An 18,647-nucleotide genomic window follows, 5' to 3' on the forward strand; every position below is an offset into this window, starting at 1 on the left:
TCTGATCAAAATTTGTGTATGTCATCTGTCTGTGTATTTCTCTGTTATCACCTTTTCACATTTTTAGGTTACATCAGGTGACCTATTGCAATCTGTTTTCATATCATTGGTAAAACTCAGTTTGCAACCATTAGCATTAACGTTCACAAATAACAAATGAGAAGATAGTTATTATGCAAGTTTCAACCTCATTAAAAGCCATTGATTGTATATTGACAATGTTTTATAACCAATAAGCCTATGCTGTTTCAATGCCATATATTCCCCGATAAAAGCATATTAATGTTAGTATAACAACCAATAACAAAATATAAGGAATAAGTGTTTAAGTTGCTTGTATTATAGGTATTATAGAGAATAGAAGCACAAGGCAATAGTGTATAATCGACTTTGCAAATTATACAAATTACCCAATGTACAAAGAAATGGATAAAGAGAGAAATTTAGAGGGAGATTAACGTCCCTGGCACAAAAATCACAGACTTCACAGGAGGTTAAGTTTGTTAGTGGGAGCCACACAAATCAGTAACATTTACATATGTTAGTGGGAGCCACACAAATCAGTAACATTTACATATGTTAGTGGGAGCCACACAAATCGGTAACATTTACATATGTTAGTGGGAGCCACACAAATCGGTAACATTTACATATGTTAGTGGGAGCCACACAAATCAGTAACATTTACATATAATGTATGCTCTGTATGAGCAGAATGATTCAGGTTAGCATTGTGGTCAATTGTCATGTATTAATTTATTTTTTGTTACATTTCAAGATTTCTGAAAAAGCCAATGCCACGAGACTGGGTATGTCTGCTCATGAGGGTTCAAAGTCTCGACCTCCATCACATGAAACATCTCGAGCATCTCCTCGAGAGCCCTGGAGTAAGTATTTCAAAAAGAAATCATTTTTCAGAACTAAGGATTTTATTAGACAGATGTCATAGGTCAGGAGCTGACAAATTGATTTTTTTAAAAAGCCCTTTCCAAGTGACCAGGTGAAATTCACTTACATTTCTTGTTGCTTACTTGTCCTATCAAGTCCTTTATACATAGATAAAAAGTTGAGTTTCTTTTTATTACATATAAATATATATACCTTTCATAGATGGATTGTATAATGGTGTATCACAGTGAATCTGTCAGAATCTTGTGCATCAGATAAGAACAGTACTTATAAGGCTAAAATCATCAAACTTGGTACACATTTTCCCGATAGCCTATATGTCAAGGTCGAACTTGCATGATTAATTCTATAGGCACAAAACACAATAAAAACCAGTAGTGGTAAGGCTAGATAATTAAACTTGATACACATATTAAACCATCATAGACGAATTGTATTTTGGTGTGGTACAATTTTTTTTTGTGTCTGTCTGTTCACCCATCAGTACCTTTAGGGAAAGATACAAGTGTACTAATGAGGCTAGAATAACCAAACCTGGTACACGTTCCCAATGGTGAAAAAGTCTGTTATTTCTCAAGGTCAAAGGTAATCATGAAAGAAAAACAGTATCAATAAGGATAAAATAATCAAACTTGGTGATCATGTCTGCTGTGCTGTTGGTGGAAAATATATTTTGAAAATAGTTTTGTATTCAAGTTATGCTTTATTGGTGAAATCTTCTTTGATACTCAATAAAACCAGTTTAGAACTATCATTTTATTGATACTCTCGGTTATCCTTCTGGAGCCATTGTTTGACCAGAGACTGGTTTATTGGGTATTAATCCTTTCTTTGATTACTACTGCATTACTATATATATTGGACAGGCATATTTGCATTGTGAGTGTTGCTTGTTTTTTAACATTGATCATACCTGTCATGATTTATGTTGAAAACATCACCTGTTGTTTTGCAGATTCTGGGACTGTCTCAGCTGTTCTCTTACTATTCCTATTATATAGTACAGGCCGCCTGTATGAAATTAAAAGATATTTGTAGGAAAGCTGAATTTCAAGCACCTGCTTGAGTTTCCAGTGAATAAGCTTGTGTTTGTATTTTTGCAGTAAATGTTGAGGAAAAATTATTTTTGCAAAAACTATAAACGACTAACTTGTAAAGTTGCACAATTTTAGTAAGAATATATTACAGAATTCATTACTGGCATGCAATTTCAAAATCTGCAAATGTTCGTCACGATTGAAACTTATTAAATCTACAATATGTTAAGACTAAGACTTTATCCTTGCATTATCATTAACTCATATAAGACTACTTTCACTGTCATACAATGTTTTCTTTTTATAAAATTCACTTGCCTGTGATCCAAAATCCACTTACCCACATGAAAAAAGCACTTGTCTCTGGTGATGGACGATGGGATTTGTCGACCCCTGTTAAAGTGAATCGTTTGTTGTTGTAGGTCAACCAAGTAACATGCACACCCCAGTTGGGCCTAAACCAGCTCACCAACTTCCAGATCACAATCCTCCAATGTCACAAAAAGAGCATATTAAAAAGAAAAGAGCTGAGGAGCGCAAACAACAGGAATTGGAGGAAATGCATGTTAGTATATCATATTACCATATTAGTCCCTTACAGAAAAAGACAACTGGTTTCTCCTTGCATAGAATTCATTTTTGACATTTTCATACCTTCTGCAATGTTATGGGGGATATATTGGAATCAGTACAGTCCACCTGCTGGTAAGTGAGGTCATAAGATGGGGTCAACAAATTTTTTTGAGAATTAAAAAAAAATTCTTCTGAAGAACAGCAGGACCATGGTGACGCAGATGATGATTGTGGTCCATGGGTGTCTTATTATGTTTAACGTTTCTAACTCTTATATGTTCTGGTATGTTTAATATTTTTATTTTTCATGGTGATTCAGGTGATGATTGTGGGTGTCTTGCTGTGTTTAATGTATCTAACCATTATATGTTTAAAAATTTTATTTTTCATGGCTGTATTTTAGTATAAGTCAAATTAGTACTCTGTCTGTCTGTCTGTTAACTTTTTAACTCAATTTAGTGGATTTTTTTATCAAAATTTGCCCAGCTATCAATGTTAACTTTTCACATTATTAACTTTATCTTAGAGAATGAGCCAATTTCAACCAAATTTGTCACAAAGCATCCTTTGAGTGTAGGAGGTTCTTGTTTAATCAAATGAAGGCCACACCCTCATGAAATGTGAAATAATTGAGAATTAAGGAAAAAATTGGATATTACATTTACTAAGTCTTCTCTAAAAGCACTTGGTCAATTTCAACAAAACTTTGCACAAAGTGTCCTTGGATGAAGAGGATTCAAGTTTGTTCAAATGAAAGGTCACACCCTCTTGAAACGGAATATAATCTAAGAAAAATAGGGTGGGGTTATTCAAAACTTGTCTTCCTGTGTATCCATCAGTGCATTGTGGGAAGGACAAAAGGAGTACTGATAAAGCTAGGATAATCATTTTCCCCATGGTGAGAGAAAGATGCTGTTGTATGACTTCTTATTTATTATTGATAATTATTTTTGTCTTAAGTACTGAAGTTTCATAAACCTTTTGTAGTATCAGAGACAAATTGAGTTGCAGTTCTTAGAGAAACAGTTTCAAATGGAACAAGCTGCAGTGCTACATAAACCTAGCAGTTCCACATCTAACCAACCCACTGACATGCGACAGACAGCTCATGTCCATGGACAACAAAGACCAGATGGACAAGTGGATGGCAAAAATTTGATAGATCCTCGTTTTGTTCAACATCCAATGTATCAGAGTATGCCCGACATCCGAAGGCCATCTTCTCAAAATCCAAGTGCTTTCACACCACCAATATCAGGCACCGATATTTCACCAGGTATTAATCAAGATATCATTGATGGTACCGATGTGTACAGTGACTGTCGTCTGTTTGTTAATTAACATGTTGATGTTGTATTTGCAGCAATTCCAGCCCATAAAAATTATGCTGAAATTCAACAGCAGTTGTACAATCAGCAGCATGCTCACCTGTACAGTGTACCAATTGATCCCCACATGCATCTGATAGCAACAGGTCTGCCACCCCACTATATGCCTAGGCCCGGACTGTCCATTCAGGACTTGACAGACTCTGTACAGCCTGGCAGAAGCAGATCACCTCTAAATGTTCAGAATAATCCTGTTAGCAGTCAGACTTCATCTAAGCACAGGGAACAGGAAGACCGCATAGTTCATGTGCGTGAAACGCCATTGCCTATGCAACCCAGGGTTATTCAGGAGAGTCCAGCACCAGGAGGAGAAGGCAGTTTGTTAAGTCTTCTGCAGGTAATTTAACGATAATTAAATATTCTGTATCAATTAGTTTATGCTAGGGGGGTAATGATATGGCTTATATCTCAATACACTGAGACTGTATCACAATACGTTTTGTATTATGAGAGACTTTCTGAAAAATTCTCTTTATTCACGATATAAAGATGTACATCTCATATTTTCATCATCAATGAACAATTTTTCTTCATTTACTACTGCATAAGTTAGAGATAGTGTATAATGGAATCATTGTGTCTGTCTGTCTGTGGATATGATTTTGTCCAGACATTTTCTAAGAGGCTAGTGCATGGATTTCTCTGAAAATTTTCACTCTTTATGATCATTGATAATTATTGAGATCAAAGGAATCTAGTGTATTCTGTAACTTGTATTCAGATGAAACATGAATAATGTTATATATCATATCTTTCTGGTCTTCAAAATATCTCTTGAACTATTTAAGCTAGGGCTTTTATATTTTGTATATACATTCCTTACAGCAAGACCTTTCATGTGATCCAATGATATGTGATCTTGTTACCTTGACCTGGAAGTCTGACCTAGATTTAATAAAAATCTTATATGTCCTGAACTATCTAAGGTAGATCTTTCATATCTTGTAAATAACTTTCTCATGGCAAGACCTTTCATCTTATATCGTGTTCTTTGACCTTGTGACCTTGAACTCGGAGTTTAATATACTTTGACTAACTTTTAAGAAAGCATAACCTATTAAGTAGGGCTTTCATATTTTGTATAGAGATTCTTTATGGCAAGACCTAGTGACACAATGGTGTTTGATCTTTTGATGGAATTTGACCTACTTTAAGAAAAACCTGACCTATTTTATATCTCCTGAACTATTTAAGGTAGGGCTTTCATATTTTGTATATAGATACTTTGGTGTTGACTTTGAACAATGGCAGGGCCAATGTGACTCGGGTAGTGATGTGGCCCATGGGCCTCTTGTTTAAACTTCATTTAACACAAGGAATTCAAATTTGGCTTAATTTCGCAACTTTTTGACATTTTAATTATATTACCAATCGCAGAACGAAGCAGCCTTCAGCGGCACTTAATTTAGTGCCATATTTTGAGGTCCGGTTTACTGGAAGTGTTCCAAAAATCATTATTTCTAGCTCTGTCTTAGTGTGCATTTTTTCCCCTTCAGCGGTACCCAGTGATGTGGCAAGGTGTACTTGCTTTGAAGAATGACCAGTGTGTTGTACAGTTACATATGATTAATGGATTTGAACAACTAGTTAAGCTGTCTCTACCGCAACAAGGTCCAGATGGATCAGTACAGCCTCTCCGAATAGCCCAAAGAATGAGACTGGAGGCAGCTCAGTTGGATGGGGTCATAAAGCGCATGAAGGTAATCATTGTCAGCAGGTCAGCCTTATTCACATAATTGTGTGTACATGCAGAGTGTTATTTTTAGCTCTACTGAGCTTAATTGATGACAGTTTGTTGTCTGTCAACACGTCCATTAAATCATTGATACTCCCATTTGATAATACTTGTAGTTTAGCAATATTAATTGGAAAAGTGTATGTAATTGTGAAATTTAGTTCAATACTGGTATTTTTTCATAATTAATAAAAGCAAGGTCACATCATCTTGAATAGTTTGAAACATAAACCTTTCACATTTTATACAAAGGTAGTTGACCGTTAAAGGATGATGCCTATAGATTTGGGGTAACGAGCTAAAAGGTCAAGTTTTGTTGTGACAATTTTTTTCAGTTCAAGTAGTTATGTCTCCCCTTCCCAGAAGGGGGACATATTGTTTTAGTGTGAATTCTTCTTCCACTTCTCATACAAAGTTTGTCTGGGCCGTAACTTTTTTGTTTTGTGTCGCGTACCATTTTTGATGTAGAAATTTTTGGGCTATTTTTTGTTGTTGTCCAGACCATAACTTTTTTTGCCTTTTGACATAGGCCTTTGGTATTTGGTATGTTGGTAAGTTTAATTTACTATCATATGTTTACAACACTGTTTCTTGGTTGAAGCAGTTAGGTGACTGTTATGTACTGTAACTCTTAATTTTCCACTTTAAAGATGTTTAGTAAACTATGGAAAATGTAAGGGGCATCGTTGGAAACCCACGTTTGATTACACTTCGTTCCTCTCTCCATCACCCGTGGGTCCATTCATTCCTACTCGCTCACTCTCATGAATAAATATTTCAAAATATCGTCCAATAAAAGTAATCGTTATAGTAATGGAACTCTTCTGTTTTAAAGGTAGCACTAACTTAACTTTGCTATCACAGCAATTGTATACTGAAATTGGGCTGAAAGCGTCTTTTTGATTGGACAAATTTGCTTAGGGTTTTCCATGAGCACCCAATCAAATTGTCTCATTAATTATTCATGAGAAAGAGCGAGTAGGAATGAATGGACCCACGGGTGATGGAGAGAGAGGAACGAAGCGTAATCAACCGTGGGTTTCCGACGATGTGGAAGGGGAGACGTCAGTTCTAGTGTGCTTAAACAATTATTCCTAGTTTTTATTTAAATCCGAGAAAACTTGACTGTCAAAAACATGAATTATGTCTGCAACTTACCTAGAATTACAATGTGTACATGGTCTTTAATTTAACAAAATACATAACCATCTACCCACCTATTCTGGGAGTTAACGATTTGAAGTTTGAAATTTGTTTAAAAAATTCCTAAATAAAGATAGTTTAAGTATTTTTCACATTCAAATCTCAATGTTGAAAATCAAGTGTTGCAAAGACATGGCCTTGCAAGAAGTATCTAATGGTAATTTGTTACAAAATTTTCTCCCAGACAAGCACTTAAACATGCTTTCGACCTTATCGAAATGATCTGGGGTCAGGTCATGACGGGATCGGTGTGTTAAGTATTAGGAACTTATGTTACTTTACTACATATTTCAAATGTTTTTCTCCTTTTGATTAGTTTGACAAAGACTACTGCATGCTGTTGGCCCTTCCCTGTGGAAGAGATCATGATCATATTATAGAACAGACAAGAGCAATGACCACTGGATTTATTCAGTATCTTCAACAGAAGCAAGCAGCTGGAATAGTAAATGTAGCTGAACCAGAGACTCAACAGGTAATTTTCAAACTGAAAGTTTCAGATGAATCTCATACCAGTATTTATGTAATTTCTGTCTAATTGATGAGGATGAAATAACTTGCTTTCTAGAAAATTGAACTAAAGATAAAGATGGAAACATTAATCTTTATTTCATTTCAGCCTGCATACGTGGTTCATATTTTCCCTCCCTGTGATTTCTCTCGGAGCACACTTGAACGCCTCGGATTTGACTTGATGCAGCCATTGAGAGATTTAGCCCATTTGCTAGTGATTATTACAACTGTGGCTTAAAAGTACAATGGTGAATGAATTGTATTTGTATGTGGAATTGATCAAATCATGAATACAATACAAACAACAGGATCCAAAATGGTGATTTCTTTGCTTTACAGATCTTGCTGTTGAGGAAAAACTTCTGTCATTGAATGATACTTGTGTTTATATAGGGCATTTTTTCTCCTCTGTGAGAACATGCATATATTTATGAAGAATTGTGTTAATGAACTTTCACAGGAACTTCAGTGTTTGTGATCATCAAAAACAAAACAAGAAAGCTGATGAAAAGTGCTGATATTTCATGTACTATACCTTGTACATATTGTATAGTGATGTGTAACACTGTTCTTGACTTGGGAGTAACTTTACATATTGTATAGTGATGTGTAACACTGTTCTTGTCTTGGGAGTAACTTTACACTCTTTGAGTAGTGTTTGTTGCCCTCATATTTATTTCAGGTACAGCTGCATTGCTTATGTAGCTGTTGACAGCGGTGGATTCAATAGTGCTGTTGTTAATTTGGTTTGCATGCTTATACCCGTCCTAGTTATCCACTTGTCAAAGGTCACACGGACAAGCTGTACATACTTGAGGATTTTCATTTGCTATACTCATTAATGTAATCCATGTTAAAATTTATTTACTTTTTTTGTACATCAAGTTTACTTTTTTGTCCATTAAGCTGTAATTCTTATGTAATAAGTATGTACATATATTTTGTATTGTGGAAATACAGTACATTGTAAGATTATTGTGTATTTCACAGTGTTACAAATAGTTTTAGGTGTTAATGTATACTTTAAGTGTCTGTGATAAGTCAATTTATATGAATTCATGGGTGGTATATTTTGTTATTAACCATGGTGTGGAGTTCCACCATCAGGTTCTGTTTTGGTTTTTTTTTTTCCTTTCATCATTGTTAACAGTGAGTGTGGAAAACTTTTTGTATCGCTGGAATGGATTGAGTGTTCAAGATGTGAGTAGGTAAGTGTGGATTTCTGGTGTGTGATGATTTGGAAAATTCAAGTTTTTTAGGTAACAAAACTTTTAAAACATTAAATTGTCACCAAAAAATTAATGAAATAGTCAAGTGGAACAAAATATTGAAAATGAAAAAAAAAAAGTGATTTGTAGATATGTTGTAACAAATATAATTGAACAAGATTACATATTTTAGAATCTTTGACTTGTATAAATGTATGTTCATCATGTCTCAGATCTCATTAAGGCAGCTATTTATCACTGAATGACATTGAAACTGAATGAATGACAATTGTCCTTAGACAGAAATTAAAATGATGGAAGACAAAAATGTGATGTTTTTCATTTGAGTGGTTGTGTGTTATGTAATTTTCGTGTAAATGTTGAAACTGACAAATAATTTGCAAACTTACTGTGCTGGTTTATTAACTTTAACATTACACAGTTATTTCTTTGACAATAGTTTTGGGGTTTTTTTTATATTACAAAATTGTTGAGTTTGGGGAGGGGGAAACAGATATGTTTACAAAGGATAAATTTTACAACACACAACTAGGTAATGTTTTCTGAACAGTTTGGTGCTACACTGTGATACTTTTTCTGTTTGTAAGTAGAAAGCTGGGTGTTAGAATTATCTTCTTCCATGGATATCGGAGTTTTATTTTTGTAAACCTCTGTTAGTTTTACAATATTTGTGGCTCAATTGTATATATCTCATAACACTATTTGTCAAACATTTCATGAGAGGATGCTTTAAGAGAATAAAGTACAAGCCAATGAAATGAAAATGCAGTTTAATGCGTTGTTATGCATCTTTGTGATTAAGTTGGTTGCAATCTTCAGGACATAGATTGTTTCTTTACTCATTATAAGTAAGTATACAATGTGTGTGTCTTGAAGAAACTAGTCGTAAGTATTATATATATATATATATATATATATATATATATATATATATATCCATTGGCATATCCTGGGAGCGGATGGGACCCCCTCCCCACTTTTGTCAGAAAATTTTGCTGTAAAAATAACATTTTGAGGTAGGACACACACACACACACACACACACACCCCAAATAATTGGTAGAACCCCTCGCCCTTTCAAAATTTCTGGATCCGCCCCTGATATAGATATACATGTATTTATAAGGGTATTAGGACAACTCGCCCCTCTTCGGGACAACTTGCCCCCTCTCTTGAGATAATTCGCCCCTTCATACCACACATGTTTACAATTATTATTTTTGGTCTATATCCATGAAATGTATTAGCAAACATTAATAAATTCATCATAGATGGTATATACATCACAGACAAAAAGACATGTTCACATAAACACCAAACTTCATGTCTTTGTTATGCAAGACAGAAGATTTCGGTGAAAATCCAGTGTTTGGGTTCAGTAAATTCATCACTTTTCTGTAAAATATAATTACAGCAGAGGGTTTGGTAGGGAGAGTATTAGTTTGATCTTCAGCTGACGTAGCATAATTTATCAATAATCTGTGTCTGTTGTAAAATCTAATTGTTTGGTTTCCCCAAAGCTGTGATATACAGGGCTGTTCGATGTGTATTGTACCACAGCGCAATACCGCTTTGCACGATTTCGTGGATGATGATACTCTTGAACAGTTCTATTCAATACCTTTCCAACGGTATAAACACGAGTCTTCAGTTCCACATGGTTTTAAACTCAGTCATTTCAAGAGAGCCAGTCGTTGACCACTTGTAAAATGGTAGAGGATATTGAAGAAATTAGAGCTTTTATAAAAGTACGCACAAATGTCGGTCATTCAATAATGTAGATTTTCACAGAAGTTTATGGGTCTGATAAGGTATCTTATGAGACAGTTCGTAGGTGGAGAAAGAATTTTCTGACTGGCACAGAGTCCGTCAAAGATGCAGCAAAATCTGGCCGACCTGTGACTAACAGGCAAGGCAAAAGTCGGGGAAATAATTGAAAGTGATGGCAGATACACGATTCGTGATATTGCCGAAGCTGTTGGCATATCGCTATCGCGGATGCATTTCATTTTGGAGCGTATTTTGAAAGTACGAAAGATTTCTGCCAGATGGATACCGCATATATTGACAGATGACCAAAAACGGGTACGAGCACAAACCGCTAAGCAATTGCTCAAAATGTTTCCCAAATTCAATCAAAGACAATTTGCAAACATTGTTACTGGTGACGAAACATGGGTTCACTATTTCGAACCAGTAAGAAAAATTGGAAACAAAATATGGCTAACTAAACACGAAAGAAGGCCTGTAGCTGCCAAACGTACCATAAGCACAAAGAAGGTTCTTTAATGCACATTCTTCTCGTGTGATGGTATAGCTGTACAAATTCTGGTGCCGAAGGGTAAACGTGTTACAGGTCGGTATTACCGAGATGTTATACTAAAAAAAACTCAAGAAATATCATAAACGACGTCGTGTCAGGATTTAGGCATGTTCGTCTACTTCATGATAATGCTTTTGACTGGTGTGTCCAGGGGTCTGTGTTTGCCCAACTATCTATTTTGTATTGCTTATATGATTTATGAGATTGATCACTTCGTTATCTTCACCTTTCATACATCTGAGCTTGTTAAGCAATTTTTGAAGTCGGGGAAGGTTACCGTCTTGCCACACCCACCATACTCTCCAGATCTAGCCCCATGCGACTTTTTCCTTTTTCCAAAACTTAAAAAGTTCTTATCTGGTCGTCGTTACAAGTCCCGACAAGCCCTTGGCTCAGCCATCGGTCAGTGTCTCAGAGGTCTAACGAAATCAGCGTACCGTGACGCATTTCAGAAATGGATTCAGAGATTAAAATTATGTAGGCTATTTCAAACCGCGGAGAATACTTTGAAGGGATGTAATGTTCATTTCACTATCTGAGCGGTCTGATTAAAATCAAACCTCTCATTTTGCTCGATATACGTACAATCGCTGCGTGGGAACGATTGTCCATACATATCGAGCGAAGTGAGAGGTTTGATTTTAATCAGACTGCTATTTGAGTCGAATGCTTTTGAGATGTCGTACAATACACATTACATATCGAACAACCCTCGTACATGTAAACATGGGAAGTGGACGACGGAGAAGCTGAAATCATCCCGTTTGTCATAAAGTTGAGTTGTTAGTTTGCCGTTAATATCTACTTTCAATAAAATATCAAAGTATAAAGCAGAAGTGGACGACTCTGTGGTGTCTTTTATTTCGAGTTCACAGGGATATAATATACATAGTCCATAGCATGTCAATGGCATGAAATAACGCGGATAAATCATTTGCCAATTACATACTCATAGGTCCATTTGGACCGGGTATTAATTTATTTATGTAATGTCACTTTTCAATCTACTAAAAATTAGTTGTTAGACCCGCTCGCAATCGAGTATACGAGCGGATCTAATATCTAATTTTTATTGGTCACTTTAATAAATTATTTACGTACTTACTTATACCCTATACATTACTATTGGAGATGTTTGTACGTGGTACCTGGCCAAGCTCTCCGCACGAGTAATATGGAAACCCTTACGTGAAATGAAGCGTACCCAAAGCATCCCCTTGTATCACACAAACCCTGATACAGATACATACTAGAAAACGCCAAGCGAAAAGATGACAAAATTTGTCTCTTAATTTTCAAGTGTTCGCGTGTATTTTGTCGGTTATTTTCATCTTTACAAGTCAAGGGTTAGTGCGAGCTAACGAATCAATAACCCTTGACTTGTGAAGATGGGTTATTTTCGACTTTTCGTTTTATTGTTGTAATAATAATATATCCTATAAAGAGAACTTGATTTATTTGGGAATAATGGAACGACCTGACTTCCCTTGGAGTGGACTACTCCAAGGGTATATAAACTGCTGCACTGCACAATCAGAAAGACTAGCGAAGCAGGCCCCTACTGAGCAGTCTGCACTTTAAATCTTCACCATCGTCGTCATCTGGAAGACTAGTGTAGCAAGTTCCCTACTGGGCAGTGTGCGCCATATATCTACACCATCATCATCTGGAAGACCCGTCCCCGTTTCCAGGGGATCCGAGGGTTGACCACCATCGTCGCCTCGCCGCGACCCATCACTAGGTAGAAAATAAATCTATTTGCTTATTTTTATGCACTTTCAGTTGTAAAACACTTCGTGTCAGTCCATAGTTTCAACTGGACCCCTAAAAATGCATGGAGTGGAATCCACTTCCATGGGGAAAATTTCTGGGTCCACTCATATACATGTGGCTGCGTTCACTGTAACGGTTGGAGCTCTCCTTCAACATAAAATGGACAATACTCACCCGACCTCGTGGACACATCCTAAAATATGACTATGTGTACAATTAAATATTTGGTATTAGTAATGTAACAGAATTTTAGAAATGTAGCAAAATCTTTGTAATGTTTGTTCACAAAGCAGTTAACTTCTGGCCTAAGTGAATACAAACAAGAAATAGTTAATCGTAAATACATCAATATTGTTAAAATCGGTTATTATAACACGGAACGTGCATACAGGACATTAATTATTAAAGGCAAAAAAATATATATATATATACATACCGTGCCAGGCCACAGAAAAAACGCACTCGGGGCTGCCCGCTGCAAATGCCAACAGACGGCTCGACGCTGCGCTAATGACTACCGGCCCAAGCTAACCCAGACTATAGAGACAGACGCAGACCAGGGCAACAATGATGTATGCAGGCATCAAACAAGTCACAGACCCGTCCACCACTAAGAATGTCCCGCTGAAGACCAAATCAGGCAAGAATATCACCGACAAGAAGAAGCAGATTGAGCGTTGGGTAGAACACCACCCTGAGCTCTACAACACACAGAACGTTGTGACTGGTGCAGCGCTCGGTGCCATTAGCCAGCTACCAGTTCTGGACAAACTGGATGATGAGCAAACAACAGAGGAACTTGGCAAGGTCATCGACTGTCTCGTCACCGGCAAAGGCTCCTGGCAAAGATGGCATCCCCCCAGAGGTGATCAAGGCGGGGAAAGAAGTACTGATGGAGGACCTGCATGAACTACTTTGCCTGTGTTGGAGAGAGGGCTCCGTGCCGCAAGACATGCGTGGCACCAAGATAGTGACTCTCTACAAAAACAAAGGCGACCGTAACAGAGCTACCGGGGGATTTCCTTGTTGAGCATTGTCGGCAAAGTCTTTGTAAGAGTTATTTTAGCCCGACTGCAGATCCTAGCGTCACGAGTTTATCCTGAATCTCAGTGCGGATTCAGGGCAGGGAGATCCACCATCGACATGATCTTCTCAGTGGGACAGCTACAGTAGAAGTGCCAAGAGCAAAACGAACCGCTTTTCCTTGCCTTCATAGATCTGACAAAGGCGTTTGACCTCGTCAGCAGAAGTGACCTCTTCCAACTACTGAAGAAAATTGACTATCCCCCGAAGCTGCATTCATCATTGTGTACTTTCACACCGACATATTCTGCACAGTGAGCTACAACGGCTCAACATCAGACCCGTTCCCCATCAACAGCGGAGTCAAGCAAGGCTGTGTACTCGCCCCAACCTTCTTCGGGATCTTTTTCTCAATGCTCCTGATCCGTGCCTTCAAGGAGAACGAGGATGGAGTCTACCTGCACACGCGGTCTGACGGCAGGCTGTACAACCTGGTCAGGATATGAGCCAAGACCAAGACCAGACATGTCACCGTCAGGGAAGCCCTCTACTGCTTTGGTAACACACATCGAAGAAGCACCCCGGCCAGAGTCTGATTGACCACTTCGCTTTTGCGTACGATGAATTTGGCCTCACGATCGGCATAAAAAAGACTGAAGTGATGGGGCAGAGAAATCCCCCCCCCCCCGAGCATCCGTATAGGGAGTTAGGAGCCCAATCCAGTTTACAGGTTTCAGTATTTGGGGTCCACTATCAGTGCAAACCTTTCCTTTGAGCCAGATATCAACTCCAGAATCGCCAAAGCAGCCGCAGTGATGTCAAAGCCACACAAGAGAGGGTGGGCCAACAACAACCTGATGATGAATACTAAGATGCAGGTGTACAGAGCCTGTGTCTTGTCCACACTCCTCTACTCCAGCGAAATTTGGACATCATACACTGCCCAGGAAAAGCAGGATTCAGTCCAATATGTCAGACTTTCCTGGCACGGTAAATATCCAAATCATAAAAAAGCCAAGAAAACGTCAGATATTTCGGACTAAGCGGCACCACCAGGCGGCGACAATCCACACAGTTTTGTGGCCTATCGGCATTCACAGCCAAACGAGGAGATGCAGCGACCGGACCAAACTCCCCGTCGAGGCCTCATTACGTCACCTACGAATAGACCTCTCCTATGTGACGCACCACAATATACAGATTTGTATATTGTGAGTCCGCGATTATCACGCAGACAAATTACACTAAAGAAGTAGTTCGCAGTTAAAAGTTTGAAGATATTAATATTAAGAGCATTAATATAAAAGTATGGATTTTATTTTAAACATAAAATGATTAAAAGATCATTAAAAATTAGGGAGACTCTGTTCAAATTATTGTGTAAAGTAATGAACTTGATGTTTACGTTCTTGTTTTGAAAGTTGTTTACGTTTGACGTTATGTTTTTTCGTCATTCTACAGTGACGTCACAGTATACGCGGCCTAAGAAATCGCTATCCCATAATGCCTAAGTGGAAGAGTTTGGTTTGTGAGCAAACGAACTCTGGTGGAAGTTTGCGACCGGACCTGACTCAGTCTGGTGCAGCCATCGTCTCTCGAGACGGAATTTAAGGAGGCCGACGACGATTTCATCTTCATGTAGGTAATTCAAATTCTTTATTTTTTCTTAAAGCAGAAGTCTATATAAGCCAAAACAGCCCAAAATAAAAAAAATAATCGGGCTCGTCCGGGATTTGAACCCGGGACCTCTCGCACCCTAAGCGAGAATCATACCCCTAGACCAACGAGCCATGAGGAAGATCGAAGGTGTAAACAAATAAATTTTAGGGAATTTTCTAAGTCTCTTAAATGCTTAACATTTTTAAGCGTCCTTAGGAATCAGAATTTTTGACCGATGACCCGTGTTGACAAATCTTCCTTCTTCAACTTCTTCAATAAAAATGGCTTGGACTTACAAACAAATAATTCTTGCGGTAATGATGGTTGTTACGGGTTCTCTGAATACGCTTTCAACCAAGTAAGTACTTTATTAACTGTATTTAAAGGCTGTATTTAAAAGACGTTGAACAAATGCACGTGATTGCAGGTTCTAGTTTCGATTTTATATTATCACATGAATGCCTAAATGTATATATCTTCCTTATTCCTTATTTGCCAAAGTGTGACATGTAAGCGGATTTCTCGGGGGCCTACTTAAAGAATAATTCGGATTTTTTTCTGCTCGAACTCTTGGTTTGTTTTTCTACAGTCGTTTAGGCTACCAATTACGAATATTAGCCAGTATCTGATAATTATTTTAGAAAAATATGGGTAAAGGTTTAAAAACGTCGTATTGGGTAATTCAAATATAACGATGAATACTTTACTAACTTTTAAATCCAGTAGACATTCGATCCGCAATCTTTTTATTTCCTACAGACCACAACAAACTCCTATAGACTGACCCCCCCCCCCCCCCCCCCACTAAAATTTGGATTCAACCTCCATAGATATTAAAATAAAATAAGCAGATGCTGGGGACACATGGTTACTTTTCTTGGCTAGGGCAATTCTGTTACTGTCAATGTGAGATTTTTATGCCTCATGTATCTTCAAGGAATCAACTTTGAAGTTATTAGTTTCAGATATCCACAGTTTTAATTTTTTATGGGGCACTCATACCATCAAAGTTCACAACAACAAGAACAATTCATTTTATTGGTACTTTTATCAAATGCTAATCAGTCACGGTCGTTTTTCAAGTGATCCTGAAAAGTCCCTCGTTTCTTTTCTCATAATTACTGGAACTTGCAAGGTCTGCTTTCCACTTCATACCAGAGCATGCACCATCTATAAATATATTCTTTAATCATTTGAAGAACTTCACCAAGGATACACACAAAAATGAAAGCGAAAGTACATATCGAGTTGATTCTGCTTCAAAAAAATGGAATACTCTTGATTCGAATGATTCGTCATTGGATTATGAAACATTTTATGATAGCAAAGGGATGGACAGAGACAAATCAACATCACACAAACATTTGTATGACTTGGTCAGATTTCCTATAGACAAGTCGGTCTATCGCCGTTTCAATCGATATAGGCTGATGAGATTTTATATATATAGACATTGTCTATCGGTCCACCATTAATTTCACAATCTGTTTCACCAGTGGGTAGTGTTTTTTATATTACATACACATACTCAAATTTCCCATACTGTTTACAATTTGAAATGATGACCTAAATTTTAGCTCGAAAAAATGCGAACTAATACAAAGGAAATTGCAGTTTCTTATCAGCCCAAATTCAATAGGAAGTTAAAAGGATCAATTTAGGGAAACAAAAGAAAATACTTGTTGATCTGGATTTGGTTTTAGTCTTCTACAAAAAGCTCACCCATATTCATTCTAGACTAGTTTATTACTTTAGGCCAAACAAATGCATTAAGTTGTTTTTCACACATCGCAATGCCTTTAGTATTTGGATATAGGAGAAAATATTAAATAGATCTCTTACTATGATGTACATGTAGCATGATACATGTATTGTTTGTGTTATTTCCCACTACAATGTACTATGATACCTGTATTGTTTATGCATTTTAAAAATTCGTTATTCCCAAATAATATTTCTTATTTGTGGAATCGTGGTAATATCCGGTCTTAATCACTTTGGGACAATTGCTTACCTGTTTATATTTTTTCTTGCAACAGTAAAACATGTCATTGATCACCTGTTCTGCATCAAAGTGTCCATTTCCGTCTGAATGTTGTCGCTAGAGTTTTAGAAATATATACAGTTATAGGTAAAAATATTTGGAAATTATATGAAGTTTAGATATAATGAGAACCATCGTTTCAGCTTAAACGCAAAACATGATGGATGAAAAATGAAAGGTTTTGAAATAACATAAGATGAATACTCCATACATCTATCGAAATCATTGTGTCGCTCAATTCTGTATTTACTAATAAAATTTGAATTTTAGGTGGGTCATTTAAGCACCTCGTATGAAGCATGATTTCGCCATTGAAAAAGTAATACAACTCTCAGTTATTTTCATTGTCGCAAGCCATGGTTATTTTTAGTCACCATATGTAGTTGATCATATTGTGCCAACATTTGATTTGACAAATTTTACAGGAGTTATGGGACTTTGTTGAATTTGTACATTCTATATTCTATACTATAGGAACACTTTATGGATGCAACTCCTCAGAAACCGCACAATGGATTTTGTTCAAATTTTGTAGGATTGTTGGTCACAATATGTAGTTGATCATGTTTTACCGCAATTTTGATTCTACAAATGTTACAGGAGTTATGGGACTTTTGTGCTTCAACTTTTTTTACGGTTGTAGGGGACGCATAGCAATCTTGAATATGATTTTTTGGTGATTTTTTTCCAGAATGATAAAAAATGTGTTTTGTTTGCAAATAAGAGATTCTAGAGTCCAAACTTTACTCTGATTTGGTGCATGATATTAATGGTATCTAATAAACCATGCCTAAAAGGCTCGGATAGATGTTCTAATTTTGTTAGAATAAAAATATTTGTGAAAATTTCAAACTTTTAATTTGTTAAACATGTTAAATCTACAGATAAAATCTTTTTAAAAACATGTCAATTAGAAGAAAGATATATTAGACAAATTTGTTTGAAAAGAAATGGAAATGAAATGACCAAATTTCAGATATATTGCTGTATTTTAGATTTGAATGTAACGATAGAGAGAAAAAAGTACTGATCCTGATGAAAATTTATAGAAATTACTAAAAATAATCATATTGTTGGTAATTGTATGTACACTTTTCATCAAGGAATTAGTTTCCTTTAGAAATTCATTTAATTTGTAAACCAATTTACATGAAGGAAATGTAGTTTTCTGATTACAATGTTCTCTATGACCACCTTTTTTAGCTCACCTGAACTGAAAGTTCAAGTGAGCTTTTCTT

General features: G+C 36.7%; 2 protein-coding genes and 1 non-coding gene across 7 annotated transcripts in view; 2 read left to right on the top strand and 1 right to left on the bottom strand.

Moving 5' to 3' along the window:
* The window catches only part of LOC125649803 (uncharacterized), a 71,144-nt gene extending 61,789 nt beyond the window's left edge, over window positions 1-9,355 (top strand). For all 3 annotated transcript variants that reach the window (XM_056153989.1, XM_056153991.1, XM_056153994.1), the window contains 7 exons: window positions 779-887; window positions 2,369-2,511; window positions 3,507-3,795; window positions 3,883-4,244; window positions 5,404-5,607; window positions 7,162-7,320; window positions 7,465-9,355. In XM_056153989.1, coding sequence (XP_056009964.1) covers window positions 779-887; window positions 2,369-2,511; window positions 3,507-3,795; window positions 3,883-4,244; window positions 5,404-5,607; window positions 7,162-7,320; window positions 7,465-7,596 — 1,398 coding nt within the window. In that variant the 3' untranslated portion in view covers window positions 7,597-9,355. The remainder of the gene's footprint in view (window positions 1-778; window positions 888-2,368; window positions 2,512-3,506; window positions 3,796-3,882; window positions 4,245-5,403; window positions 5,608-7,161; window positions 7,321-7,464) is intronic.
* Window positions 9,356-15,424: 6,069 nt separating this feature from the next.
* Window positions 15,425-15,496, bottom strand: Trnap-agg (transfer RNA proline (anticodon AGG)). Its single transcript has one exon. It is a non-coding gene; the product is annotated as a tRNA-Pro (tRNA).
* Window positions 15,497-15,579: 83 nt separating this feature from the next.
* Window positions 15,580-18,647, top strand: part of LOC125649966 (solute carrier family 35 member F6-like) — a 48,691-nt gene continuing 45,623 nt past the window's right edge. Inside the window, exons 1-2 of one of the 3 annotated variants that reach the window (XM_048877897.2) lie at window positions 15,587-15,723; window positions 17,680-17,728. In XM_048877897.2, coding sequence (XP_048733854.1) covers window positions 17,709-17,728 — 20 coding nt within the window. In that variant the 5' untranslated portion in view covers window positions 15,587-15,723; window positions 17,680-17,708. Of the gene's footprint in view, window positions 15,724-17,679; window positions 17,729-18,647 lie in introns of all 3 variants that reach the window. The other 2 variants (XM_048877889.2, XM_048877882.2) reach the window with 2 other exon arrangements.

Source organism: Ostrea edulis, chromosome 1, assembly GCF_947568905.1.
Source record: "Ostrea edulis chromosome 1, xbOstEdul1.1, whole genome shotgun sequence".
Taxonomy (NCBI): domain Eukaryota; kingdom Metazoa; phylum Mollusca; class Bivalvia; order Ostreida; family Ostreidae; genus Ostrea; species Ostrea edulis.